Source organism: Natator depressus, chromosome 24 (genome assembly GCF_965152275.1).
Source record: "Natator depressus isolate rNatDep1 chromosome 24, rNatDep2.hap1, whole genome shotgun sequence".
Lineage (NCBI taxonomy): Eukaryota > Metazoa > Chordata > Testudines > Cheloniidae > Natator > Natator depressus.
In genome coordinates this window covers 4,819,667-4,846,140 of record NC_134257.1, presented here as the reverse complement: position 1 = coordinate 4,846,140, position 26,474 = coordinate 4,819,667, and the positions used below count along the sequence as shown (strand labels likewise).

General features: G+C 49.3%; 1 protein-coding gene across 7 annotated transcripts in view; it reads left to right on the top strand.

The window, feature by feature from the left end:
- The window catches only part of MEF2D (myocyte enhancer factor 2D), a 169,537-nt gene extending 146,084 nt beyond the window's left edge, over positions 1-23,453 (top strand). For 4 of the 7 annotated variants that reach the window (XM_074938694.1, XM_074938692.1, XM_074938690.1 and 1 more), the window contains 5 exons: positions 6,074-6,264; positions 8,345-8,365; positions 13,391-13,520; positions 18,009-18,177; positions 23,088-23,453. In XM_074938694.1, the coding sequence (XP_074794795.1) occupies positions 6,074-6,264; positions 8,345-8,365; positions 13,391-13,520; positions 18,009-18,177; positions 23,088-23,415 (839 nt within the window). In that variant the 3' untranslated portion in view covers positions 23,416-23,453. The remainder of the gene's footprint in view (positions 1-6,073; positions 6,265-8,344; positions 8,366-13,390; positions 13,521-18,008; positions 18,178-23,087) is intronic. The other 3 variants (XM_074938695.1, XM_074938697.1, XM_074938696.1) reach the window with 3 other exon arrangements.
- The last annotated feature ends 3,021 nt before the right edge of the window (positions 23,454-26,474 follow it).

Here is a 26,474-nt window from a genome sequence, read left to right as displayed (position 1 = left end):
CTTCTCACTTATCCTAAAGCCCCTATATACCACTCCAACATCATAAAGGCACCTTAAATGTTGGTACAACATCACTGCCAGAGTGGGATAAAGGGGCTTTGTGTCAATGAGAACTGGGTCCTCTGAGTCAGTTCCTCATCTGTAAAATGGGGCTAATAATACTCCACTTGTCCCACGTTCTGTCTGTTTCAATGGTAAACTCTCCAGGGCAGGGACGGTTTTATATCAGGTGCATGTACAGCCCCTCACGCAGCGCAACCCTGATCTCTGTTGGATTTCCAGGTGCTCCCGTGCTGTTACTTCCAATAATAATGAGCAAAATTAAGCAAAAAGAGCCCTAAATCCAAACGAAGTGGCTGGGTTTAATGAGAATGGGTCACACGCATCTTTGGTGCAGCATAGAGGGGATTCAATCAAGGGTGAGTTCGGCCCTGGATGCTTTGATGTAAAAGAGATTGGAATTACGCTCCCAAGTGGGATTCAGGATGCTGGCTTATGACTGAAAACCCTGGGCTCTGGATCCTACAGCCACATGGACCCTTTAGAACAGGGCCAAACTCGAACCCCACATCCATGGTGCCGATTCTGTGCTGCCCATCCCAGGTTGCCATGTAGTCCAGAATCCCTATCGCACCATGCACTAGGGCCCAGGGCCCAGCATGCCCCGTATGCAGGGTTGGCTGTGGGGGCAGTTCACCATAAGGCAGCTTATGTCAGACAGCCCCTCCCTTGTCCCGCTGTGGTGCCTTTAGGCCTCCAGTATATTGCCAGAGTGGGGAGCAGGGACCAGAGTCTGTCCCCGGGTCTTCAGAGCATTCGAAATCTGGCTCTGAATTTTGTTGCTCGAGCTCATCTGCAAAGTCAGGGCTGCTGGGAAAGAGACACTAAGGACTGGCCTGTACCTCCCGGCAGAGACACGCTCTGTCACTTTCTGTCAAATCCCCCCCTGAAACTCCCCCACCTCCTCCCGGCCCCCACGTCAGCTGTTGTGAGCGGCTGTTCCAGCTTCTAGCTTGGCAGGTCCCATGAATGTCAGAATTGACGTCACTGAAGCATTCCTCTCATTCCTCCAGCCACTCCAGGAAATGGAAGCAGGGCCGCAGGGAGCCCTGCGATTCTCTCAGCGCCTGTTGTTTTCAACCCAGGCCTCATTCCCAAGATCCCATCTAGCCCCTGTCCCCACCAAGCCCCAGACAAACTTCAGATGGCAGCATTTTGGGGCAGAGAAGTGGGGAAGGGGGGCACGCCCCTTGTATTCACTAGGTGGATGAGGCTCTATGGAGCTTCCAAAATCTTGGGGCCAGCCTTCAACTTCGGGTTCCACCTGAGGCAGTCGCTCCCCTCCTCCAGCCTTGTCCCCTTCACTAATGCCTCTCTTCTGTTCTCGCTCCCCTCAGCTAGGGAGCTGAGCCTGGCAGGCACCCAGTGAGCACTGTGTGATCACCTGTGACCTCGGGCGCATTCCTCCCTTTGACCACAGGCCTCGATCACATTGGGGATTCCCAGCCAGTATGGAGCTGGCGTATTGGCTCCATACCCAGCATCCAGCCCCAGGCAGAGAGAGGGGATTAGGGGGCCTGGCCAGAGTGCGTTCCACTGCGGCTGTTCTCCGATCCCCAGGATTCACACGGGGCAGATCGGGGGCACAGCCAGAGCGCACTGTGCCGTGGCTATTCTGTGCTCGTCAGGATCCATAGGGAGCAGAGCGTAGCAGTCATGAGGCTGCTCTAACTTACCTGGGGGGCTGGGCTGGCTGCAAACAATCTCAGGATACAGGTGCAGACACATCTTAAGGTGTCCCCCCGCCCAAGTGCAGGAATAGAGTAACTGAGAATCAGGCCCCGTGTTTTCAGCCCTCCCTTGCTTACACTGAGTCCTGCTTTGCGGAACAATGCAGGGCTAGAGGACAAGGGTCTTCGGGAGAGCAGCTAATACACTGCAGGCCATCTGAAACCAGCACTGCTGTCTTTTAGCTCCCTCCCTCCATATCCCTCCCTTTTCCCTTAGATGGGGGATCAGAAACACAGGACAGTCTCTGGGTCGAAGTGCCGGACGTTTGTGGCCAATGGAGTGTCTGATCTGGCAGCGATGGATGTCACTGGGAATCCAGCCAGGGCTTTTGAGGGGAACTGGGCCTGAGCAGAAGGCTCTGAGATCCTGCTTTTCTGCTGACTTGTTTTCCTCTGCCCCCCTGCGGTCAGCGGAGGGGACAGAGCAGAACAGCTGACATGTGTCACGTTGGGTTCTGAGAGCAGCATGTTTCCTGTGTGGCTTTAACACACCACATAAGGGTTCTGGGCTAGATGCTGGCAGATAGCCAGCAAACAGTAGCAGACATCTGGCCAGCCATGCTGCTGGCCGTGGGGGTGGGATGCAGAGGAGTTCAGATGGGTGAGGTTTTTCTTCAGCCGAACTTCAACCGGCAACCCACATCTCCCTCCTGTCCCTGCACTGCCCCTCCCAACCCCCTGAAAGACACAGCTCTGTGGATACAGGGGATTGCATAATTATTGCTATTCAGGGTTAGAATTCAGATCCTCCTGCTCCTACAGTGCAAGCCCATGCTGCTTGAATTCAAGGAGAATCCCTGCTAGCAGTATAGGGCTTATGACACATGGTGAGAAGTTCTGATTCCATCCAGCAGAGGGAAGTGTTGCACATACACATCAGCCAGCCCATTGCAATATACACCCCCACATCTGCCCAGACGGTAAGGCAAAATGGTTGCCATGGGAGCCATTTGTGCGTCTTATGTTAAGGAAGCCTTATGGCTGGAAAACATAAGTGTTTTGAACATTATTTGGCCTTGCCCCACTCTGCTTGCACATGGTCTTGCCTAAAACCCTATAGCGAGTGGCTGTGAAAAGAAATTTGCTGAAAGCAGTGAAGGTCGCACAGGAAATTTTATGCACCTCCGTCATCAATTAATATAAAAGCCGGTGGCCTTGCAAACGAGATATGGTCTATGCAGAACACAGTGCACCCATGGACCAGGCTAATGTACTGATTTACCAACATGCTCAGGAGTTGCATTTGATGCAGGGGTGCACACACCTCTCCGAGCCCCTTTACAGGGCATAAGCCGGCCTCTAACTATTTGGGGTCAGGAGGAAAGCTTCCTCAAGGGCAAGCTATCCCATTGCTACCAGGGTTCTTGGTGCTTTCTTGGAAGCAGCGGGTACTGGCGACAGCAGTTGGTACTGGTTAGAGGCAGCATACTAGGCCAGATAGACCACGGGTCTGGCAATTCCTATGTTCCTTCAATACAGAGCAGATTCGACTCCCCCCAGAAGTTCCCTCCTCTATATTCTTGACTGGTATGCAGCCACTGTACCAGCTCTGACTGTACCCCCTTCCCAGGGCCAGCATAGGGGCATTGCCAAGGAAAGGGGCACAGCCAGAGTTCCTTTATGTTCCAGTGATCTTCTGCTACGGGCCAAATTCTGGAGGCCGTTGGCAGCCAATGCAAATTAGAGCAGCCTTGAGGCTTCTCTAACTTACGTGGGGGGTTCCAAGCTAGCACAGAGCAGTCCTAGAAGCGGATGAGAGCAAAGAGGGCTCTACGACAGCTTTGCCATCTCCCTCCTGCTCAGTTGTGTCAAACGCTCCTTAGCTGTAGCTGAGGATCGGGCCCAGTAATCTGACAACACATCGTCACATTCTCGTTGGGCCTGATTCCCCTCTTCTGCGGAGCCTGAGCCAAAGCCCAGCTGTAGTCAGTGGGAGCATTTCCATTGGCTTCGGCGAAGTCAGACACGTACAGGGGTGTGGTAGCTTCATTGACTTCTGTGCAGTTCCAGATTTGTAGCTGTGCAGAGCACTGCATTTGTGCCCCAGGCCAATGTAAACGTCCACACCCACCTCCCTCCAATGTCAGGGCATTACCATTTGGAGTCAGAGATCTGGCAGGGTAATCCGTGGGTATAAATTACAGTACAACTCACTTGAAGACCCCTGCACCAGAGCAATCACGAGGCGGGTCAGACCTCTGGGACGACTGACAGTAGCCAGGTTGAGCAGGTTTTCGCCCCAGCTGGGCGCACGTCATGTCTGAAACACCACTGCCACCAAGCTGCCCCCTGAAATGCAGACGGAGCGCGATGGTGAATCTGATTAATAATGCAATCAGTGAGCTATTTTCCCCAGTCTCATGTGTGATGAATATGAGGGCTGAATCTTGGTGATTGCTAAATGTCTCTCTATCTTAGGGGCCTATTCAAAAAATAATAATAATAATAATCTCATCAGAACAATAATCTCATCCAATTTATTCTTTTCCTGACATTCATCAAATCTTTTTTTCATTTTTGTGTGTGTGCTTTGCATGTAAAATTCTAAACTGGGGTGGAGGGTGGGAGGGGGCAGAGGAGGGCAGACCTCTGCGCTTCATGGGGATGTTGGGAGAAGGGGCCCTGATTCTCAGTTACACTTTAAAGTCAGTGTGACTGTGATTTATGCCGTCTTTGAGGTCCCTTTATGCTGCCAAAATGGCTCAAAGAGGCCCATCGTAAATGAGAATCAGGCCCTTATTTATTACTTGTATTGCAGTAATGTCTGGAGGCCCCAGTAAGTGGGAGGAAGGGTGATCTGGTGGTTACGGTTCTAGACTGAGGCTCTGGAAAGGTGGGGTCAAGTCCCAGACATTTGTGCAACATTCGGCAAATCTTGGTGCCTCAGTTCCCCATCTCTAAAAAGGGGATAACAATTCTCCTCTGCCTTATAGCAGGGTTGTATGACCAGGATGGGCTGGCACTAGACTGGAATTCAGGAGAGCTGGCCTTAGATCTCAGCACTGCCACAGATTTAAAACTAAATCAGTTTCACCGGTTCCTTCTTCGCACAGTTGCCAGCATATCCGTCTCAGATGCTGAAGGCTCTGAGTGCGAGCCTCAGCCAGGGCAGCATTGTTACATAAGAAAGACATATTTGGTAACAGGCTCTTAAATCTAGCAGAGAAAGGTCCAATATGATCCAAAGGTTGGAAGCTGAAGCCAGACAAATTCAGACTGGAAATAAAGTGCACAATTTTGGGTAATTAACCATTGGAATAGCTTGACCCAGGCTCACAGTGGATTCTCCATCCCTGGCAATTTTAAATCAGGATTGGCTCTTTTTCAAAAAGATGGAATTATTGTATGGAAGTTCTCTGGCCTGTGTTACACAGCAGGTCAGACTAGATCAGAGGTCTCCAAACTGTGGGGCATGCCCCCATGGAGGAGGGCAAGGAAGAACATTTGGGGTGGGGTGCGGCGGGGCTTGGGCCAGCCGTCATGGGGGGAGGGGAGGGAGCGCCACCCTGCCCTACTCTGGCCCCACCCCCAGCCTCGGCACTGGTCCATTCCCAGACCCACCCCCAGCCTTGGCCCCTGGCCACGGCTCCATTCCTGGCCCTGGACCCAGACTCGCCCCCAGCTGCGGCCCCATCTTTGGCCCCCTTACCCCATCCGTGCCCCCCTCCCACCCAGCCATGGCCCTACTCCCGGCTCCTGGGGGGACGCACGGACAGGGATAAGGGGGGGGTGCGACTGTGAAAAGTTTGGGGATCCTGGCCTAGATGATCACAACGATGCCTTCTGGCCTTGGAATCTATGACAACAAAAATTCATTATGGCTTGTGAGGTGCTCAGAGACTGTGGTGGTGGGACCAGCTGAGAACTAAGCTGGGCGCTGGGCATTTTTGTCAGACTGCCCCTGCCCCAAAGAGCTCCCAGTTCGAAGAGACCCAACTGACAAAGGGTGAGAGCAAGGAAGGATCACTGGGCCTGATTCTCTTTTACACGAAGGCCCCTTCGTGCCACTCTAGCAGTGCAAGGGGCCTCAAAATGGGCAGAAATTACTTTAAGCTCTCATTGCTCTGCCTGCATGGTGTAAAGGGGACTTCGTCTAAGTCAGAGCCAAGCCCCTACTTTTTGGCTTTGCAGCCTTTGAACGCTCATTCTACAGGGGTGTAAATGACTGCAAGATGTGCCAGGCCATGGAGAATGGGGTCCTAGGTGCAGGGCAATGGAGAACCGAGCCCTACATCTCCCCCTCCGACTGTTTCCGAAATGTCTTTGCTTCCCCCTCCTTGCAGGAAACGGGTATGTCAGTGCCAGAGCCTCGCCGGGTCTCCTCCCGGTCTCAAACGGCAACACCATGGGCAAGATCATCCCAGCAAAGTCACCGCCGCCACCCTCCCACGGCACGCAGCTCGCCGCCAACAGCCGCAAGCCGGACTTACGCGTGATCACCTCGCAGGGCGCAAAGGGTTTGATGCACCATTTGGTGAGTGCCGCTGAATTCTGAGGGGGCGGAGGGAGAATTCTCTCAGTGTCTGGGCTGCGGCAGCTCCCACTGGCAACCAGATTCCCCGGTCATAGCCCATCCGGCTGCAGCAAGCCGGGGTGTTACCATTGGCTTGTTACTCTAGACTGCTGCGGTATTTCCCAGTAACGGTGCATTATGCTGCAGCTGATGACAGAGGTGCCGCTGGATTATTACTATAAAGTACGCTTAGTATTCCCCAGTAATGGCCCATAATGTTGCAGTTTACAATGGTGTTGCTACAGACTACTGCAGTGTTCCCCAGGAGTAGCCCATCACTCCCAGGTGCAGGGGACTGGACTAGATGACCTCTCGAGGTCCCTTCCAGCCCGCCATTGCTAGGATTTGACGATTCTCAGATTGTAAAGATGTATGACTGGCTCTGTTTTAGGGGCCCGACTCTCGTTTAGACTAGGACTGCTTTGCACCGGTCTGGTAACACAAAGAAGTTTTAAAGAAAACGTAAATACAGTGGACCAGATTTTCAGTTATGCCCAGGCCCCTTTAAACCCCTCATGAAGTGACCACAAAGTGTAATTTATACCCATTTTCAGGCAGCTTCGGATGTCCATAGCGGTGTAAAATGGCCTCCGTGTAAATAAGAATCAAGCCCTGGCGGGAAAGGGATGTTCATTCTGGGCTTGTCTTCACTGCAAAGTAAACTCGAGTTATAACCTGAGCGTTGCCTCTCACTTGGGTCCTGTCCACACGCACAAACCCTTCACTCAAGCGTGGTGTTATTAACTCACACTGACTGGCCCATGAAGGGGTATAGATTACAGCTTGAGTTAACCCATCAGCTGCTAACACAACACTGTGGTTCTGTCCACACTGCAGATAAAAGGTGCGTGCTTAATGTGGATTAGCTAACTTGGGTTAAAATATCAGTGAAGACATGGTAACTCCACTTTTAAATTGGGTGAGAGCTCAAAGTCAACCCCCGGGCTCCCCCGGGGCTTTAACTCAAGCTGCTAACCCAAGTTAAGAACACCGCTTTTTTGCAATGTAGACCTGCCCTCTGTGCAGGAATTGCTAACTGGAGTGGTGTTAACTTGAGTAGATAACTTGAGTTAACTCTGTAGTGAAGACATAGGTATTGAGTTAGCTAACTTGGTTTTAAAACCCCCTCACACCTTTCTTCCCAGCCTAGACAGTCCCAGTCAGAGCACTCAGAATATGTCTACACTACAGCTGCTATAGCAGCAAAGGTACTGCATGGCAGCTGAGCTCCTGGAGTGTGACATTTTTCACAGCCCTGAGCGACACAGCTCGGTCAGCCTATGTTTTTAGGTGTAGCCCAGGCCTTGTATGCTGAAAGTTACCTACTCACATGAGTGTATGCGGGACTGGGGCTGAAGAGAATCCGTCAAAACTGTCTATGCAAAAAATAAAACGAAGCAAAAGATTCCGATGCACAAAAAGCCAGGGAAAAGTTTTGAAAAAACAAAACAATATTGGCCAGTTCAAATCCAAAATAATAGACGGGGATCACACCAAGTTTCTGAGACCTTGTCTACACACACAGGTTGTCCCACGTTAACTATACCAGTCTAGTTAAAGGGATGCAACCTCCCCTAGTGTGGACACAGTTAGACTGGTGTAAAGATGCTTATACTTTCCTGTACAGGGGTTGAATGGGTCTAACTGTATTGGTAAAAGTCATACTTCTAACCTATATAATTATACCAGTGCACAAACTGTGTGTAGAGCATGCTTTAGCTATTTTGCAGAAGTTTCTCAGGAAGATAAATGCATTAGCTTCTTTATTTCTGCTCATGAGAACACAGCAGTAAAGACTGAAGACTTGAATTCCCAGTTACACTAAGGCCCCTTTACACCATTATGGCAGTGTAAACGAGTCCTAAAATGGATGTTGATGTCATTTATGGCCACCTGAGGGCCCCTTCCTTCTGCCAGAGCTGGGTAAAGGGGCCTTAGCGTAAATGAGAATCAGACCTTTGGAGTTGGGCTTGGAAGCAGTTGGCGAAAGGCGTAAATGTAACTGTGCCTCTTGGCTTTATTTCTGTTCTTCTGCATTCAGACGGAGGACCACTTGGATCTGGTGAGTTGCCTTGTGCTGTGTGTGTTTCCTTAGAGTCGTGGGGTGACATGTTTTTTTGTTTCCTTTAACACTCCTTAAACACCAGGCCTGGAGGGATGGGGGCAGGGTTAAAGAAGGCACTGAACATCATGGGCCTAATTCTCATTTTCTCCAAGGCCCCCTTTACACTGCTCTGGTGGTGTAAAGGAGCCTTAAAGTCAGTGCAACTCTAATTCCCAGTCCTATTATTTTGTAGAGCCACCTAGAATTGGGCCCTAGGAATCTATATGTTAGGGAAAATCATTTTCTGCATGGCAAAGAAAAGCTGTAGGCCCGGGGTCCCCAGCTGGTTTAAATTAGCACGGTTCCATTGAAGTCAAAGGGCCAACTCTCCAGCTGGTGTTAACATTGGTGTCACTCCAGTCTAGTCAATGGACCAGACTGGACTAATTGGTGTAGACTAGTATCACTCCACTGGAGTCAATGGGCCAGATCCCCAGGTAGGATAAATCAGCATTGGTGTCAAGGAGCCATATCCTCAGCTGGTATAAATCAGTGTAGCTCCAGTAAGTTCAAAAGAGCTACGCTGATTTACACCACTTGGGGATCTGGCCTAACGCCGTTACAAGAGAAACAGGAAATAAATCAAGTTCTTCAAATATTAAAAACTCTTAAAAAACAAAACAAAACAATACCCCAAAACCGGAAAGTGAAATCGGAATTCACCGTCCCACAAGTTCATTCACAAGAGCTAATTTCTGCAGAGGAACACGGCTTCTCATTATTTTTACAGCTTTTCCTGCCAGCAAAGTGAGTGCTGTCACCTTGTTTGTGGCAATAATCCCATCTCGTCCTGATGCTATTCTGGTGCAGTGCGGACGGGTAACAGGGTCGTGGCAGTCAGGGAAGGTTGTAATAGCCATACACTGTGGTGCTACAGGGCAATGGATGGCAGAGCGCTGATGGAAAGGTCTCCGGAGGCAAGTTGCAGGTAGACACGGGCAGGTGCCTTTCCCATTCTGCTAACAAGCAGTGTGGCCTAGTAGGTAAAGCACTGGATGGGGACTCAGCAGATGTAGGTTCTACTCCTGGCTCTGCTGCTGGGTGACCTTAGGCAAGACATGTCCCTGCTCTATGCCTCAGTTTCTCCTGCTGTAAAATGGGGATCACGGTAAGGACCTCCTTGGTAAAGCACTTTGAGATCGGCTGATGAAAAGTGCTGTTTAAGAGCTAGGTAGTATTATTACTGTGTGAACCCATCCCATTTAGTGCAAACAATCCCCTGGCTCTGTTAACACGAAGGTCAGCTCAAACCTTTTCCTCCTACTTGGCTCCCTCCATTTTGCTCAGCCCACACCCCGGGTCCTCTTTCTATAAACCACCTCTCCCACCTCCTTTATACAGAGGCATGGCAATGAGTCACCTGCCTCTCAGTGAGTCAGCAGAGTCCACTTAACTCTTTGCCAGCAGGATCAACCCCAGCTAACAGAGTGGGCGTGTTTCTGGCAGCTTCTAAACCATAGACCATGAAGAGCACCACATGAGGGTTCACAAACTATTTAAAGGGATATTACCCTATTCCTATACACAACACTGAGACTTTCAATTTGAAGTGTGGAGCAATCCCCATCCACCACGACTTCAGTGACAAGAGATTTCACCTGGGAGCATGTATGCATGATGTTGTAATGATCTTGAATGGAAGTGTGGTACTCAGAACAGTTAACGATCTTGCAGGGATGTCAAAATAACCAGGGGGAGTGGAGAGCATTAAAATGCCGACAAAATTTGCCTGCATGGTGAGGTGCTAAAACTTTGTTAATTATAACAACCTGGCATGGAGTGAAATCACAGCGAGTCCTAAGTTGCTGACTTGATTGCAGTGTTGGGGCCTGATTCTCATTTACACTTACAACTATTTTAAGGCCCCTTTACCCTGCCAGAGTGGTGGCAAAGGGCCGCAGGCCCCTGTGTGCTTTACAATTTTATCATCTTGCTGTTGGTGTAACACTCCCATCAACCCTGCAGAACGGAAGAAGCTGCCTCTCTCCGTTTGCTCTTTACGGGAGTTGTTTTTCACATTGTTTGGGGGGAAAGCTGTTTGTTTGGCTTCATCCTGAGCCTTCCCGGAATCTTCAGAGTCAGGGAACAGGAGCAGTGCTTGTTCCGTACAGGCTCAAATTCACTCCTGTGCAGAGGGTCTGCAGAAAATCTAAAGGCCTTGTCTACATTGGAGGAATTGACCGGAATAGCTATTATGGAATAAACTGTTCTACAAAAACTATTCCAGAAGAACTCTTGTGTGGACACTTGTATTCTGGAATAGCTATAGTGCTTTAGGGTTTGTCTACACGCTAGATTTACTCCAGATTAAGGTAATTTAAAACAGAATACCTATTCTTGAGTAACTCCATGTGTGGGCCAACTTCCAAAGTGGATGAAGCTGATTAAGGCACTCTTATTCTAGAATAAGAGCCTTTATACATGGAGTTATTCCAGAATAGTTATTCCTGAATAACTGTTCCAGAATAACTGCAGGTGTAGACAAGCCCTGAAATTTCCATCCTACTTTTTTCTGAAATAACTTCTCCTTGTAGACATACCCTTACAAATTCCACGTAAATCCTAGTCTGAGAACTAAGGGCCTGATTCTCTCTTGCCCTTTACTTTGGGCAAAGTAAATGCAAAATACCACCAATCTTTGCACTTGTTTTGCGCTGGTGTGAATCAAAAGGGGCCTGATTCCCATTTACTCTAAGGCTCCTTTACACTGCTCCGGTTATGTAAAGGGACCTTAAAGTGAGAGTGACACCCTTTCTACTGTAGGCAAGGCCTTAGTATAAATGTAAATCAGGCTCCATGTGCAAGGCAATGGGGGAACCGGGCCCTTGAAATGAGACTGAAGTGGTGCATGGTCCTTTGGCTGGTGGATCCCAGCTCTGATTTCCTTTCCCCTTGCCTAGGAGCTCAGGTAAGGTCTGTACATTGGCTTCTCAGGAGCCAGAGAAGACAAAAAATGGCTTTTGGAAGGTCAGGGTCAGAGCAGCACACTGCTCCCAATCCCAGAAGGTAGTCATCGGCTTGGCTTGTTACCATGGGCTGGCTGGACCCCAAACTAAATCCTAGCCACCACTAAGGCATTTGTCTTAAATACTCTTAACCCATGGGGCAGTGGTCACAGCCCGGGCTGTCGTTGGCTGCAGGATGCGCGCCTGGGAAACCTGTTTCTCCAGCCTTAAGGTTTAGTCATTATAGCCCATATAATCGTCTGCTCTTGGTTATTTGGAGCCGATCAGTTCACCAACCTGTCGCTTTGCAAAGAGCTGGCTTCTGAAACTGGTGCATCAGGGTGCTGCCAGGCTAAGGAGACTCTGACTGACCGTTTGGTGCCTTTAAATGCTAAGGCGTGGTGGAGTGGGGAGGCTCGGGAGTTGCATCAGTCTTGAGCATGAATCCTGTCTGAATCTGTCTCTGTCTAGAGGCCTAGAGCACCCGTCTCGTCGTCTCTGAACGCTTCCCGGGTAAATCAGATCCGCACAGCTGAGGTCTCCTGGTGGCATCTTCATGTGCCGTTTTCTGACGTGGTTCCCTTGTTCCCTGTCCTTCGCAACCCGCAAGGCAGCTGTCGCCCTGAACTCCCATTACCGGGCGCAGACAGCAACTCGCTGTCTCAACCGGGGCCCTAAATGACCCAGCGGGCATCGTGCCATGCCAAGCACGGTCTAAGCTGGATTCTGTTTCGGGCTTCACTGGGTTACATGTGCCCAGGTGCCACGGATTAGAGTCAAGCCTCTTGAGTCTGATTTAAATCAGATTAGCATAGGCAGCCCGGATTATCTGGTTTGCAAACAGGGCCTAATCTTGCCCTCAGATCCACCCAAATAACTGGGGGGAGGGGTTAAGTGCTGATATCCCAGGGCAGCATGTTTGGGGCCTCAGTGGGCCTCAGGGGCCACTCTTAAAATGGGGGCATGTTTATGACTGAGGCCCACAAATCTCACTTGGGGCCCCATCCAGCACTGCCAAGAGATGTACCCTCGATTCCCAGGGAAGTCCTGGGGGCTGATTCTCAGGCATGTTCGATACAGGGATGGAGGAAGTTAAAATAGCTTTAAGTCACCTTTGTACTTCTCGGGCCTGATCCTCATTTACACCAGAGTCCCTTCAGACTGTTCTGTAACATAAAGGGTCCTTGAACTGCGTATAAATTACCTTGGACAAGTCAAAGTCTCTCCGTGCCTCAGTTTCCACATCTGTACAATGATAGCACTGCCTTACCTCACAAGGGGGGTTGTGAGGACAAAATGCATTAAAGATGTAGCATGCTCACGTATGGAGGGAGGGGAGCCAGATAATTACTTAAGATAAATAGTCTTTCCAGCCCCTGGTGTGTAAATTAGAGCAACCTCAGGGCATTTATTCTTAAGGGTAAAATTCACCACTGTGCAGCGTGCCAGCACAAGACCTATGCAAGCCAGCAAAATAGGATTTAAGTGGGACATAAGTGGCACATAGGAGACCTCTCTGCGGGGTGAATGTCCCTGAAAGCTCTGCTACAGCCTCCCCTGCTGGTTTGTTTAAAAAAGAACCATCTCTTTGAACCAGTTCACTTTGGCTGGTTTACTTAAGGCAAGTTACATGGAACGATATTCTCCTTTAAATGAAGGCCTCTTTTCCCTGCTCTGGCAGGGAAATGGCACCTTAGTGCCATGGAGAATCAGGCCCAGGGTATTTTAAACATCAGAAGGAAAAGAATAAAATAAAACCCAGCGTAAAATGATCCAGCTACCGGCGGGCATATGGGTCCTGAGAGCTGGTAACTGATGGATTTGAAAGTGGTCTGGTGTTTTAGTCTGCTGTGTACAGGAATTTCCCGAGTGGCTCAGACCAGTGCTCCGTCTAGCCTACTGCTCTGTCTCGAACAGTGCCCAGGGGTAGGTGCCAGGAGCCCTGCAGTCGGCGGTTACAGACGAGATTTTGGAAAGCTAACCCACCGGTGGTTTAAATGCATCCAGCTTATAATTCCTTCTCCATTTGCTTCCCCAGCAGAATGCACAGAGGTTAGGAGTCTCCCAAGCAACTCATTCTTTAACCACGCCAGTCGTTTCGGTGGCCACTCCAAGTTTGTTGACCCAGGGCCTGCCTTTCTCTGCCATGCCCACAGCATACAACACAGGTAAGTGCGATGGACATGAAATGATGGTGTTGATTGGAACCGCCGCCAGGATGTTGCTGACTTTTCCCACACAATGCATAACATCCTGTGGAACTCATTGCCACAAGATATCGCTGAGGATAAGAGTGTAGCAGTATTTTTTGTTTTTAAAGAGTGGTCATTTATATGGATAATGAGAACATCCACTGTTACATCAGTGAGGATTTTAAGGCCGTGATTCTCATTTACACTAAGGCCTCATTACTCCATTGTGGCAATCTAAAGGTGCCTTGAAGTGGGTGCTAATGGCAGTTACATCCACTTCATGGCCCTTTTATGCTTCCAATGCAGTGTAAAGACGTCTTAGTGCAAATGAGCATCCAGACCAAAACCCAGCATCCTTCTGGGCATAAGCCAGATGCTAACTGATTGGGGCTAGGAAGAAAGAGAGAGGAAGGTTATGGAACACCTGTCCCCAGAAAAGGCACTGTGTCTCTGGAACCTGTCCCACACCCGTGCAGAATGGAAGGTTTATCAGTTTCTTGTATAACACAGTTTGGCACCTGCTCAGAGAATATCTTGTAAAAATGCTGTATGAAGCTGTTTGTCTGGAAGAGCCCGGAGTAGGCGGGTGGGGAACACCCTCTTATAATTAATAGGTGTAGCCCAGCAGATGTTTGCTTACAGGCAAGTAGAAGTCTCCTCTCCTTACATGGATTTCAAGCTTGCTCAGAGTGTCCAGTGCAAGGCTAGATTATGAATGCAGCACAGGCTTGAGCTAACCCCTCTGCATAGGGGTGAGAGGGGAGAAGTGTTCAAATGTGGCTGCCTGAATATTTGGCTAAAAGGCTTGGTATGAGAGCTGCTATTGTGATGATCATTGCTTATATTACTGTGAGGTCCCGCTGCCCCAGATGAGACCAGGGCCCCTTTGTGCTGGGGGCTGCATGCACACGCACACAATGAGGGACAGTCTCTTCCCCCCAAAATCTTCCAGCTAAGAGGTCTCGTCTTTCCGCCGCTCTTTGACGATGCAGAATTTTTCTCTGCTGTGCATATGCTAGCGGATGAGCCAATCTGCTGCTCTTAAATAAAAACCATTTCCAAAATGAATTAAACTAAACCCAGTTAGGCCTACCTGAATTCTGAATGAGAGCATCCACACGGGGGTTTAATCCAGTTTAACTAATCCACTTTCAATTCCCACCTTTTGGTAAAGAGATTAATTTTCCTGAGTATCCCTCTGTACACACACCCCAGTTAGGGTTATCTGGAATTTGAACTGCCCTGGGCTTCAGATGGGCTTGGGGTGAGCATCCTCCATCCAGGAGAAGTGTATAACCCGCTCAGCCGTGTGTATTATATGTCCCCCTCTATGTCTGCTCTGCAGAGCCTACCAAATTAGCTCAAACTATAGCAATGCACATTTCTACACATGGGAAAATCTGCCGTTCAATCCCCAAACGTTGGCCAAAGCTGGTGGCTGTCAAGCCCAGTGGCTGTAAAGTGCTACCAAGCCTGAACGGTTCACAACTGGTGGAAATGACTGAGCCAGGCACAGAGCCGCAGAGAATCAAGGGTTGGGACTTTCTGGTGGGCGTGCCGCAAATCGGCATAAGTAACTTTGGCGGCCTTTCAGCTCCCCTTCAGCCATCTCTTTGCGACGTGCTGCTGCAGGCAGGTTTGTCCCTGCAGGGGTGGGGAAGACTGAAATCGCAAACGCCCAACATGAGAGGTGGGGTGCGGTGGCTGATGAGTTGTGCACAGGAATTCTGGTTCTATTGTGTGTGAATCAAATGCTGAGACAATACAGCAGAACCGCCTTTGATCAAAGGTCAGTTCTTTTAGCAGAAAACAATTCTCTGGCGACGCAGCCTGGCCAGCTCTCCTGATTTTACAGCACGTTTTATGATATTTAGTCTTTTTCTGAAAGTTCCTGCTCCTGGAGTCATGTGATTATATGAAATGTCATCTCGTTTTTTAAGTACATTTCTAGCCCTCATGATTGCTGAGAAGAGCTGGAAAACATGACTCCTGAATGCTCAAAAAACAGATTTTTAAGCCAGTCATGTGGTTTTTCAGGGATATGATTCATGCTGTTTAAGCACCTGGGACTGGCAAAACTGTTATTGTCTCTTTGGGATTGAGGTGCATAACAGAGATCTCTAGCCTCTGTGAGGTTACAAGAATTGTATATATAAAAAATACTTACATCCGCTAATGTGGTGGAGTAAAGAGGCCTTAATGTAAAGTAAGGCCCCAGTATCTCTCTGTGTGTAGTTACTAAACCTATGCGCACACAAAAATTGTCACTAGAAATTTGCCATTCCCCCCACCCTCCTGCCCAACAATGCATTTTTTAGGGCACCAAAACGATTTGTGAATTTGGATCAAATTTGCAAAATTGTTTCAGCCAAACCCCGCACCTCGTTCTCCTCCCCACCCCCCCAAATCCCTGAACGCTAATCTCCAAAATGTCAAAATTGTTTGCTTAGAAAGTATCAAACCAAATTATTTTGACATTTAATTTCAGATTGACTCTTTTGAAACAAAATGCCAAATTGAATTAATGTTCAAAACGTTTGAGTGAAACCATTTTGGTTTTTCATTTTGTTCAGAACACTGAAAAAATTCCATTTTGGTTCAAAACAAATTGGTTTTTTTTATGTTTTAATTTTTTTGGTTTGGCCACCAAATTAAAAAAAAAAACAACAAAAAAACAAAGAAAGAAACAAAACCAAAAAATTAAAATTAAAATTAACGCCCCCACCCAACCCAGAACTAAAAGCAACCAATTTTTTGCTCACCTCTAGTAGTTAGTATATATGAATGCCATCCACTGGCATATGAGAATAGGGTGTGTAATATTGTTCATAAGTTTATAAGTTTATTGATATTTGATAAAGTTGTTGGCTCATTGCAAGATTGTTTCCTAGTTGAGCAACTATTAAGACAAGCTATTGACAGCCCAAGGCCTTGTCTACATGAGAAAGTTGCCCCAAACTAACTAAAGTTGGTTTCAAAACCAGTTTAATGAAACCAGTGCAAATACTCTTATTTCAATGTAAGAAAGCGGTTTAATTCAGTTGACTTGATCCTTAAGCGATTTAAGGGAAACTGAAATGAGCCCGGTTGAAACCGAAATAAGAGCATCCACACAGACATCTAGAGCGGGAGCAACTTCCTGGGGTAGACAGGTTCTGATTCCAGTCACTTCCCCTCTCCGTGCGTGGCAGAGGCATGACAGGTACAGGTGCCTCAGCTTCCCCTTTAAGACTTCCCCTGAAGGAGGCCAAACAGTCTTTGTGCCAATAGTCCTTGTAAGAACCCCCAAAGCCCTCTCTGCTGGGAGCCAGTGGGAAGCAGGTTAGTGCCTCCAATATACCCCTGCCTTCAGCCTTCTCTGACCCTTAGCTCCGGCTTAGAGCCAGCAGGCTGCCCTCTCTGCCTTCTCCTCCTCCTGCCTTCGGCATGGACAGCACCTAGCACATTGGGGCCTCTAGCTGCTACCACGGTATAAATAAGGAGATGACAAGATCATTGAAAGGCTGAGGCTGGAGGGAGAAGAAAGGAGAGGAGGGGGCTGCTGGGCGCTGGAAGGTGGAGTGGAGCAGATTTGGAAGCAAAGATAGCTTGTATCTGATTATGCAGTATGATCACATGGAGTATGTTAAAGTGATGGCCTTGCTGATGTGTCAGCTAACTCAATTAAACAGCGGCAAGATCAATGTCTGCAGCCGCTTTTATCATGCCAGGCATCTCAAGGAGCTTTCATAACAAAATAAGACGCTGATCAAACATAAAAGGTTGATTATTCCATTAAGAAGCAGGTGTGTCTTTGGTTCAGATGTAAACTAATTCTAATCAATGGAACGTACCAGTCCCTGCTTGGTGCACTGTACAGAGTGTAATTAACTGGGTAAGCGTATGCATGTGTACACCACTGCCCCGTACTTCTGTGTGTGGGTCTACACTAGTGCCCTATACTGGGTGGAATCGGTGTGCATGTTTGTGTTTATAGTCTACTATTCTGTACTGGATATAGTGTGTGTGTGTGTTTTATATACACTACCCTCTGCTGGATGGAATCAGCGTGTGTGTGTTTCTACACCACTTCCATGTACTGGATATAATCCCTTTGTGTGTGCATGAGCTACTGCAGTCTCTTGGATGGAATCAGAGATGCTTGTTTGTGTGTCATGAGCCCTATAGTGCACACACTGAATGGTGATTCTCCTTTAGCTCGAGCGGAAGGGGTCTGTGATTTTGGAGGAGGAGGATATGCGTTCTATCCCCAGTTTTGCTAGGCTGTTCCAAGCAGCCATTGTGCCCGTCACGGTGACGCCCGCGAGGTCCCTGAGCTGCTTGCAGATTTGTTACAACGTGGAGAAGGATTTGCTCTCCACCCTCTTCCGTAGCAGGCGCCAAGCCCAGGATTCGGTGTGGAGACCGACTTTGCCACGGCGGCGATGAAGGGTTTGCTTCTGAAGAGCGTGTCTTCTGTTTCAGATTATCCGCTGACCAGTGCAGAGTTACCCTCGCTCCCGGCCTTCAGCTCACCCGGCGGGTTGTCGCTTGGCAACATCTCGGCCTGGCAACAGCAACATCAGCAGCAGCAGCAGCAACAGCAGCAGCAGCAGCAGCAGCATCTTGTTCCTGTATCACTAAGCAACTTAATGTAAGGGAAATGGAGGAGGGCCTCCGCTGAGCAGCGGCTCATCGTTGCGTGGTTCCATAGGGGCTTAAGGCCAGAAGGGATCATTAGACCATCCAGTCTGTCCCCCAGATACCCCTCTATCGAGCCCTGTGCCTTGGCTTAGACGAAAGCATTTCGGTCCTCAGTGAATTTGTTTCCTCGAACACACACGGCAGCTGTGTATTTTGATAACAGTTATTCCTGATTTGGGGAGGCAGTTTTGCCTCCCGGTTGGAGCAAAGGGGATGTGGAGCCAGAGCTCCTGGGTTCCATGCCTGGCTCTGCCATGGATTCCCAAGTCCCTGCCCTGCTCTGTGCCTCAGTTTCCCCAGTTGTAAAATGAGGAGAATGATACTGATCTACCTCACAGGGCCTTAATTTAGGTGTTTTGAGATTCTGGTCCAGACATGTCTCTAGAAGGACACATTCTTATTTCTTTCATGTTTGAGATGGTTGACATTTTGGTGAAAAATCAAAAACTCACCTATTTCTATTCTGCTGGGGTGCCTCATGGGAGTTGTAGTACAGGTGCGTGATGCTCCCATTTTCTCTAGCTAGGGCTTCCTCAATAGACTACATTTCCCATGGTGCACCATGGTTTCCCCCCCCCGTGAGGGGAGGCAGTTGCATCATGGGAGTCCCTGGCATGGTGCATCATGGGAGATGTAGTCAAGAGCAGGGACAGGAGGAACCTGAGCTGCGGCTCCGATGAGGCCCCACAGAAGCTATGTGAATCGAAATATTTCAGTGTTTGGGCTGAAATAAGTGGTTCGTTTTTTTGATGAAAATTGAAGTTTTCTGTGGAAAGCGGACACTTTTCGGCCAAAAAAAATTCATTTCGTAGAAAACCTGATTTTTCCATCGAAAACCTGCTCTAGCTCTCTTGAGTGTCATCACTAGAGGAAAGCAAAATATTCAAAGCGAAATGTGAAATTCCCGACCAGTTCAGAACCTGTCGGACCTGCTGCCTGAAGCTGCTGTTGAGTAATAATACGGTGTGGTTACACATTCCACTGTAGGCTTCAGACACTGCTGTCGTTACGGTGGGCCAGTGACATGCCTCCAGGTTTTAGCAGTAGCGAGACTGATCTACACATTGTGGGTGGCCCATACCATATCCCTGTAACGAACCAAACCAAAACAGCCACAAACTTTGAGGAATTCTGTATCTGAACTCTGTTATTAATGCTAGAGGCTTCATTTGCTATGGGGACATGTGATGCAGTTGCCTCCCCCCAGACCTACCCCCTTTGCGGGGTCTCAGAGCCCAGGCTCCAGCCCGAGCCCAAACATCTACACTGCAATTTTATAGCCCCGCAGCCCATGCCCCACGAGCCTGAGTCAGCTGACTTGGGTTAACCATGCCCATGCCACGGGTCTTTTATTGTGTAGACATACCCTTATTGAGAGATAGTTCCTGCCCCAAATATCTTGCAGTCTAAATAGGCAAAGGGTGAATTATTATCCTCATTCCCAAATGGGAAATTGAATCCCAGAAAGAATAAGGGTTTGTCTACATGCGGACACTGACCCAAACAGCTTTTGTTCAATATCTCCCCTTGTGGACACTTTATTCTGGACCAAATAGGGTGCTTTCCAAGCAGAGGAATTATTCTGCAATAGAGTGTCCACACAGGGAGCAACTTCAGTCAGTTTCCCCATGCAGACAAGCCCTAAGGGTATCTGAGAGTGAACTTCCCAGCTGGGGTCCACAGACTCAGGCTGGTGCGCTAAGGAAAGCTGTGTGGATGTTGCGACCCGGGTTCTCAAGCCCAGGAGGGGGTGGGCTTGAGACCCCGAGTGATAACCTCAAAGCAACATCTTGCTCCCAGGTGCAGGGCAGACATAGCCACGGTGGCTGGCCACAGGTCACACAACACACAGGTGCTGGAGGCAGGAATTGGACCCAGGTTGCCGGAATCCTAGCCTGGGGGATTGTGGGGGAGCCAAAGGCAGGCTGCCAGGTTTGATCCACCAAGCGCCGCGCATTCAGGCCGAGCTGTCAGTGGAATGAGCAGGAGCCTTGTCTGTGCAGGGGTGTGTGACCTTTCTCCGTCCTTGGCCTGAGCTGAGCGGGGCAGAGTGTTCTGCTGGGTTATCTGCTGGGAAGGTGCATTCGCTCCAGACAGGGACAGTTTGTTTATTCACATTATATGGAATCTGGACGGGCCTGATCCTCAGTCCCCAATCCGGACGGGTTCCTGCTCTTCTCCCCTCAAAACACTTTTCATTGCTACCGACCCCAATAGCTGCCCACGGCAGGACCTAAATACACGCTGCGGGGAGGGGGACAGCTCCTCGGCAGGTGCAGATCGGCAGCGATGGAGCCACCCCAGCTGAAGATTTGGCCCAGTTGCTGTAACGGTATCGCATTGCTGGGGTGGCCACGGCGCTGAAGTCTCTAGCGTGGCAAGGAGCAGGGAAGGGGATCAGAGTGGATTCGGACTGCAGGCACGGAGGAGAACGCTGCAGTCAGCCGGCTACTGGGTGTGCGCCCGCCACTGCCATCTACTGGCTGGAACCAGAACGGCGTGTTCTGGTTCCGAGGCTCAGTAGTGTAAAGCTGATCACTTCATATGATGATGATGGTTTACTTGTAAAAAGAACAGGAGGACTTGTGGCACCTTAGAGACTAACCAATTTATTTGAGCATGAGCTTTCGTGAGCTACAGCTCACTTCATCGGATGCATGCTCTTGTATTTTTATGTTTACTTGTATTGCCTTAGTGCAGAGGTGGGCAAACTGCGTGTGGCCCGCGGGACCCTCCTGACCGGCCCCTGAGCTCCTGGCCCGGGAGGCTCACCCCCAGCCCCTCCCCTGCTGTTCCCCCTCCCCCGCAGCCTCAGCACGCCGGCGCAATGCGCTGGGCAGCGGGCCTGCGAGCTCTTGCCGGGCAGCGCAGTTGCAGAACCGCGGCCTGACCCGGTGCTCTGAGCGGCGCGGTGGGGGGGCAGGGAGCAGGGGGCGCTGGATAGAGGGCAGGGGAGTTGGGGGTTGCTGGTCAGGTGTCGGGGGTGTGGATAGGGGTTGGGGTGGTCAGAGGGCAGGGAACAGGGGGGTTGGATGGGGCAGAGGTCCCAGGGGGGCAGTCAGGAAGGAGAGGGGGGGGTTGGATGGGGTGGCAGGGGGCAGTCAGGGGCAGAGGTTCCGGGGGCAGTCAGGGAGCGGGGGTAGTGGATGGGGTAGGAGTCCCAGGGGAGCCGTCAGGGGACGGGGCGGGGTTGGATGGGGCAGAAGTCCCGGGGGAGCCATCAGGGAGAGAAGCAGGGGGTTTGGATAGGAGGCGGGAGCCGGGCCACTCCCGGCTGTTTGGGGAGACACAGCCTTCCCTAACCGGCCCTCCATACAATTTTGGAAACCCGATGTGGCCCTCAGGCCAAAAAGTTTGCCTGCCCCTGCCATAGTGCCTAGGTGCCCTATTCATGGACCAGCAGCACTCCAGTGTGCTAGGCATTGTACAAACACAGAACTGTGCTTAGAGGACCTAACCAAGATCCCCCCGCATTGTGCTAGGGGCTGCAACAGACATTTAGGGGGCTTGTCTACACGCAGGGGCGCCGCTGTAGTGCGTCACTGAAGACACTACCTACAACAATGGGAGGGGTTCTCCCGTCAGTGTGGCAATCCGCCTCCCCGAGAGGCAGTAGCTAGGCTGACGGGAGAATTCTAGTGCTGTCTGTATTGGGGGTCTGTTCTGGGTCACTCATAGGGTTGGCTTTTTCACACCCCTGAGCGACGTAGTTTGCCAAGCTAATTTCGTTGTATAGACCAGGCCATAGTAAGAGCCCGTCTTTTCTCCAAAGAGCTGACAGCCTAATAGAACTGGCTAGAAAATGGTTTATCCCGGTGAAAAATTTTAATTCATATTTTGTCATTTTCAACTAACGTTTTCTGTCGTGTTATTGTAGCCGGGTTGGTCCCAGGATATGAAAGAGACGAGGTGGGTGGGGCAGCATCTTTTATTGGACCCACTTCCCTTGGTGAAAGAGACGAGCTTCGAGCTACACAGCTTAGAGTCTGATTAGACAAGACAAACAAAGGCTGGGATGGGAAAGAGATCCACAGAGAGAGGAAGTGACAGGCTCAGGGTCACGTCGGCCGGCAGCGTGGCCAAGAACAGAGCGCACCTCTCCTGGTTCCCCGTCTAGTGCATTCTCCATGTCTGTATGGCCTTTCCGAGCCCACTAGCAGCAGCAGGCTATTCTGTCGGCAAGAGCTGCATAGCAAGGACTAGCATCTTTCTGGCCCCAGAACAATCAAACCATCCATGGCAGCTGGCCAGCTACAGAAGCACCCGAGGATTTTTAATTCCAGGCAACCCCGATGACTCCCTCATGCCACAGACGCCCTTCGCCCTTCCAGGAAGCGCATTTGATGCTGTTCTGTCATTGCTAACACAGCGGGTTTCACTGCTGAACATTAGGGGCCAGGTTCTCGTGAGGGAGCAGCATAAAGGGGCCTTAATGGGGCTGGAGGATGCCAGGTCTTGTGCTAAGGCGTTAGGCTGGGCTTTAAGAGACTTGGGTTCTCATCCTGAGTCTGCCCCAGATCTCGGTGATTTGGGGGCAAGTTATTTCCTTTCTCCCTGTCTCAGCTTCAACTGTGTAGACTGATAATATTAAACTGCACTGCGATGGATGGATGATAAGATCTCTGAATTTCTATGATAGAAAAGACCTTTACGAATGTTAATTATCAATATTTCTCTCTTCCCCTTTCTCCATCTTTCTTTTTCACCTTCTCTGCATCTGTCTCTTATTCCTTCACTATCCCACATGTGCACTCCTCTGTTTTCTCCCCCTCGTCTTCCCCTCCCTTCTCCCATTCCCTTCTTTTCTCCTGTCTCCCCTTTCCCTCTCTCCACTCCCCATCCCTCCGCTGCCACCCGCAGACAAGGGGGTCACTTATCTCACACCACCACGTTGACTGTCAACACCAACCCCAACATCAGCATCAAGTCGGAGCCTGTCTCGCCCAACCGGGAACGTAACACTGCCACGCCGCTCAGCTCCTTCCCGCACCAGAGCCGGCACGAGCCGACGGGGCGTTCTCCCGTCGACAGCCTCAGCAGCAACGCCAGCTCCTATGAAGGCAACGAGCGGGATGACCCCGCCAGAGCCGATTTTGGCTCGTCCCTCGGCCTCCTGAGACCCACGACCGAGGCCGAGGGAGAGAGCCCGTCCGTAAAGCGCGTGCGGCTGGACACCTGGGTAACATAACCAGTCCCAACTCTCTTCGAGCTACTTTCTGCTCATGTCCGGGTGGGGGCGGGCAGATGTGTGTGTTGGGGGGTGGGGGTGGGGGTGGGATTGTTACCAGTGGCAGGGTTGGGAGGGGGGAAAAGGGAGGGCCGGGGTGGAGCTAACTGGGTTTGGGGTGGGGGCGGGGACATATTATAAACTGCCTGAGAAATAGCTTTAGGATTTTGTAGGCATTCATTCTAGTGCAGCAGGCAACGTTTGCAATACGTAAGGCACTCCATGGCTGAGAGCAGCTTAGAATCAAGAATAAGGGGGGGTGGGGGGGAAGGAACATGTCACCAAAAAAAAATCAATCACTTATCCCAGTGAGCAAGTGTCGGGCGTGCGTGCTAGGTTGTTGTCGATAAAATTCACCCACTGGCGATTGGAAGTCGGGGAGGGCTCGAGATGCGTGCCCAGTTTGTAAGGTCGGACCTAATTGTGAGAGAAGAGTGCCTTTGATGAGAAGGGTTCTGAAGGAACTGCACCTAAGACTTCTATTTGGATGCAGAGAATTTCTTATGCACACACATCCCTATGCACATTTTAGTTCCAGATTCACAAGGCTCTGTGCACTCTAAACTCCCACTGATGTGCAAGCCCTTTGCAGCCAAATTCAAATACAGCTGAGATTTTTTTGCACCCCATGCTCCCAGTCAGAGGGTAACCGTGACTGCCGTGCAGAATGGCCAGTGTGAGGTATATGCACTGCTTTAAGTTCCACTCAAAAACATAGCACTTCAGTGAGACTTACATGATGCCTTCCTTTCCTGGCCCCTCAGCACAACAGGGGTGGATGTCACCCAGCATGAACTGGTAACCTGCCAGTGCTGGTGGGTCAGATGCCATATCTCTGCTCTGTATGTAGCTCACTCTCACAGCCCAGCACGCTTGGAAAGATCAGAATACTGATCAATATGCCAGTTAGGAGGCTTGGCTTCATCTAATCAGTTTCAACTCCAATTATGTTGCCAAATTAAAAATGAATAATAATAATCATCCATGCAAAGAGAGCTTTCCCAGTGCAATCTATAGGGCCAGATTCTCAGCTAGTGTAAGTCACCCGAGCTGCATTGTATAATTGGTGAGCAGTCTAGCAAATCTTAGTATAATCCATGCCATTAAAGGTCACTTTGCACTGCCAGAACCATATCGAGGACCTTAGTGTAAATGAGAATCAGGCCCCTGATTTTTAGGGCTTTTTCTGGCAGTTCAGATGAAATTTAATTAAAGAAAACATCCCCACTGATAGATCGTCAGATTAGTGCCACCCACCTTTGCAAATGGCAGTTTTTCGGACACCCCACTGAGGTCTAGAATGGTACAAAGGGGAACTATTGCATATACCTGAATAAAAAGAACATTTACAAGTGGGGGAAAAGATCTTTTTTTTTAATAACACAGTTTCGCCAACGACAGATGGGGAAAATGATAAAGAAATGTCTAAATCTCACATCAATTAAAATTCATACTAATTAGATGTCGGTGAAGTTGTAGATTTAAATTAGAGCTGATTTAAAAAAACAGGAAAAATGATTCATGGACGTTTCTAAAGATTTTTTTTCATTGAAATTCTAATTTTTCATTGAAATTTGAAGAATTCTGAAAAGGCCCTTGAACAACAAGTGAGGAATATTTGCAAAAATGTCATCAACTCTTTTTCTTCCTCAAAATGCAAAATTTGCACCAGTAATTTGAAATTGGAAAGTTCTGGTCAATTCTACACCTGGTTGAAGAATTAGGGGAAAATGTACAAAAATTTCATTGAAAATTGTTTTCCTTCCCCTCCCCCTCGTCCAGATCCAGAACTTTTTGGTCATCATTTTGAACCTCAAAAGTTCTGGGCTGTACTATCGCTTGGTCGCAAAATAGGTGGGGAAAAAAAAAAAGAAACAGCAAGCCTTTTACTGATCTTCCCTCCCATTTATTTTTTAAATATCGAAACCTTGATTAAAATTTTCTTTGTGATTTGAAAAACTCCAACTTAACGGTTTACATTAGGGATTCAACTGCGGGAAGTCAGCACGGTATAAACTGGTGAGGGCATCGCCCTGTGATACTTTCTTCCAGTGCAAGCCATTCGAGCTGATTTCTACTGTCACAGTGGCTCAGGCAGTTAGATACATCACAGATGGAACAGAACATGCATCTTCATCCCCTCCTGACAATATTACCACCAATGTACTGTACTGACCCGACCCTAATATACTGTAATCGGCTCAGCTAAAGCTTTATACTATCCAGTGAGCAGAAACACACACGTTGTGGAAGGGAAATTAACGTTTCTCCTGCTTAACCTTTATGGATGACAACGTTGTCACTATAAGACTTTATCCGAGTCATAGTACAAACAGAGACTGATAAAACCCTGATCAGGTTTATGAATTAGCAGGACAAAAAAATACATTCTGTAAGGGACCAGATCCTTTGATCTGACTTCCCACTGCTGCCCGTGGGAGCTTTGCCACTGATTTCAGTGGTAGCAAGATATATGCCTAAGGGTTGAGCAGAGAGAGAGCTTATGTTCTTAGTGCATATTCGTGTAGGGTAAAATTCACCCCAGGCAGAGGCCCGTGTACCACTTAAGTCCTGTTTGGGGGGTTTCTAGTGATGTATAGACATGGGGCTGGCGTATCTGCATGGGTTGAATTCCAGCCATCCTGCCAAATCCCTGGTTGCATTGAAGTAAATGGTACAAAGCTCCCATTCACTTCAGTAGGCCGGGAGCCGTGTGATTACGCTAAGCAGTTATCTGACGGGGCCTTTGTCCCCTTTGGTTACTGCCTCTAGGGGTAGTGTGTGGAATTAGAAGATCTGTTCAAAGTCAGGAGATGGCATATTTCTCCACTGCGGGTCTCAGGTCACTCAAACTTACCCCTTTGCCACGTTGGTGTCACATAAGGCTTGGCACAGCTGCAAGGCATCACCATGGTTCACAGCTGTGTTTAAATGGCAGCCGCTGGACATTCCAATCAGAAATGCCAAGCTGACTCCCCTCTCCCCCAATAATCTACTTCTTTAATTTCCCATCCCATACA